Source organism: Helianthus annuus, chromosome 8 (assembly GCF_002127325.2).
Source record: "Helianthus annuus cultivar XRQ/B chromosome 8, HanXRQr2.0-SUNRISE, whole genome shotgun sequence".
Classification (NCBI taxonomy): domain Eukaryota; kingdom Viridiplantae; phylum Streptophyta; class Magnoliopsida; order Asterales; family Asteraceae; genus Helianthus; species Helianthus annuus.
In genome coordinates this window covers 151,934,282-151,936,670 of record NC_035440.2, presented here as the reverse complement: position 1 = coordinate 151,936,670, position 2,389 = coordinate 151,934,282, and the positions used below count along the sequence as shown (strand labels likewise).

The following is a 2,389-nucleotide window of genomic DNA, read 5'->3' as shown; positions in this document are numbered from 1 at the left end:
CTCATGTCCAAAGAGGCCTCAGGTCGTTTCGAGTGGGAAATCTAGTAAGAAGATTGATGATTTTCAGGTTGTGGGTGCAAAGAAGAAGAAATCTACTAACCAAGGTCTTCCCATGAAAAATCAGAAGCCTAAGGTAGTGTACAGACCAGTTGTAAACCCTAAACCAATCTCGTTCTTGAAGAAGCCGGTGAACAATCAGGTATCAACGTCAAACCCCTTTGATGCTCTTAAGGATGATGATGGTGGTCAGAGAGGTAGTACTGTGGGTCGTATAGAGAAAAAGGAGAAAAAGTCGAGTGACAGGCAGGATTCTGATGAAGAGGAGGTCGAAGAAGTCTACAATGAAACTAGTGCATTTATGACATCGGGCACTCGTCCGTTCTCTTCGAAAGCAGGGGCAAGCACCTCTTCCACAAAATTCTCAAATGGATAGGCTGCTTTTGGTTCGTTTGAAGGGGTTGCCGGTCTGTGGCAACTTTATTTTTGATGATGGCGGTTGAGGATTTTGTTTTTTGTTTTTTCCATTGTTTTGTCTACTAGATCATGATGTATAGTAGGCTTGGTTACGGGGTGTCATAGTTGTTTTTGTTTTGCTTGGTCATACATATATGGGGCATGTCCTATATATGAACTAGTGTGGAACACATCCTCACTACTTGTACTTATTTGCGGTTGCATTTTAATAGATTCACCGGGGTAACCCTTTACCCAAAAAAAAAAAGATTATTCACAACTGCTAACAAGTTCGTTATAGATGCTTGATGAATCAAACCTCTAATCACAGACTGTTATATAGAATATCACAAAGAAAATCTAGGGTTTCAAGAGGAACCGAAATTGCCTAAGGAAGAGAGGAAGTAAAATTTGTTCACAACAGGAGGACAGATTTATTCCTTTTTTTTTGGGTAAAGGGTTACCCCGGTGATTTTATAAATTCACAACCAAATAAGAACAAGTAGTGTAGAAAGCCTACACTAGTTCAATCATAGGACATACCCTATGAAAGTACAACCAAAACAAAACAAGAACAACCAAAAAACAACCACAAAATAAACGGCCACTAGCCTACACAACTAGAACCAAACACTCGAAACCCTTAACCAGCAGCCATCTCACGTAAACCTGAACCATCGATACCCCAATCCTCTAGAAGCTTTCGGACATTGACACAATTCTTCAGCTTCGCTCCCATTAACTTGTATCGCACTTGTTGAAGAACAATTTCACTTATAGTCTCCGGAGGCCGCAGTTGGTTCTTGAATAACCTCGAATTACGCTCTTGCCAAATACAGTAAGCAGTCGCCGCCACTACCAATCTAGCTGTGAACCCAGCAACCGTTTTCGGTTTAGATTGCTCAAGCAACCAGTTAGAAATGTCATTCCATTTAGGTTGAACCGAAACCATACCAACTTTAAGTCTAACCTTAAGCCACACTTCGGTAGAGAAATTGCATTCAAAGAAGAGATGATTATGCGAGTCGTGGTTGGCATAACAAAGCAAGCAGCACATCATATTCATATTCTTCCTACGCGAAAAATCCCAAGACAAGATTTTATCTTGAGTAAGCAACTTTCGCCTCATGATAAGCCACATTAAAAAAGCATGACGGGGGATGCATTGAGGGAACCAAACAATTCGACTCCAATCTACCTCCTCAGCTTGATGACGGACCGATTCCCAAGCACGCGAGGAAGAAAATTCAAAATAGTTATCACCATGCCGCCACATAAGTTTATCTGTTCTATTCGGCAACAAACTCAGCTGATCAAGTTGATTAAGACCCGGATAAGAAACCCTCCACTCATTCGGCCAATTCCAAGCATTAGAAGAATAAAGATCCGAAACTTTAGAGGCCATATCAAACCCCGCGTTAGCAACGACCCTAGGAGAAATAATAGTTTCCAATGGCCCTAATTCACTTCACGAATCAAACCAAGCTGAAGTATTCACCCCATTGCCAATCTTGGACCAAATAAACTTACGAATAGAAGGCCGAATCTGAAGCAACTTTCTCCAAGACCAGCAGCAAGAAGACGGAACTCTGCACGCCCAAAAACTCTTGCCTTTTAATCTGTAAGAGTGAACCCATTCAACCCACAGGGATCTACGATTCGTAAGAATACTCCAAATATGAGAAGTCATAAGAGCCAAGTTAACATCCCCAATTCGACGAATACCTAAGCCACCTTCATACTTAGGAACACAAACTGAATTCCATGACACTTTAGCCCGCCCTTTCTGAAACGCACTGTCTTGTGACCATAAAAAATTCCGCATCAAAGCCTCCAACTGACAGATAACCCGAGACGGTAACATGAAAACAGAAGACCAATAAATGTGCATAGAAGACAACACAGAAACAATCAGTTGTAACCTGCCTGCAAATGA

The 2,389-nt window shown here is 41.5% G+C and overlaps 1 protein-coding gene across 1 annotated transcript; it reads right to left on the bottom strand.

The window, feature by feature from the left end:
- Nucleotides 1–1,096: 1,096 nt before the first annotated feature.
- On the bottom strand, nucleotides 1,097–1,858 carry LOC110870620. The gene has a single exon (XM_022119801.1). It carries the CDS (start codon nucleotides 1,856–1,858, stop codon nucleotides 1,097–1,099), a length of 762 nt encoding a protein of 253 aa, XP_021975493.1.
- Between the last annotated feature and the right edge of the window lie 531 nt (nucleotides 1,859–2,389).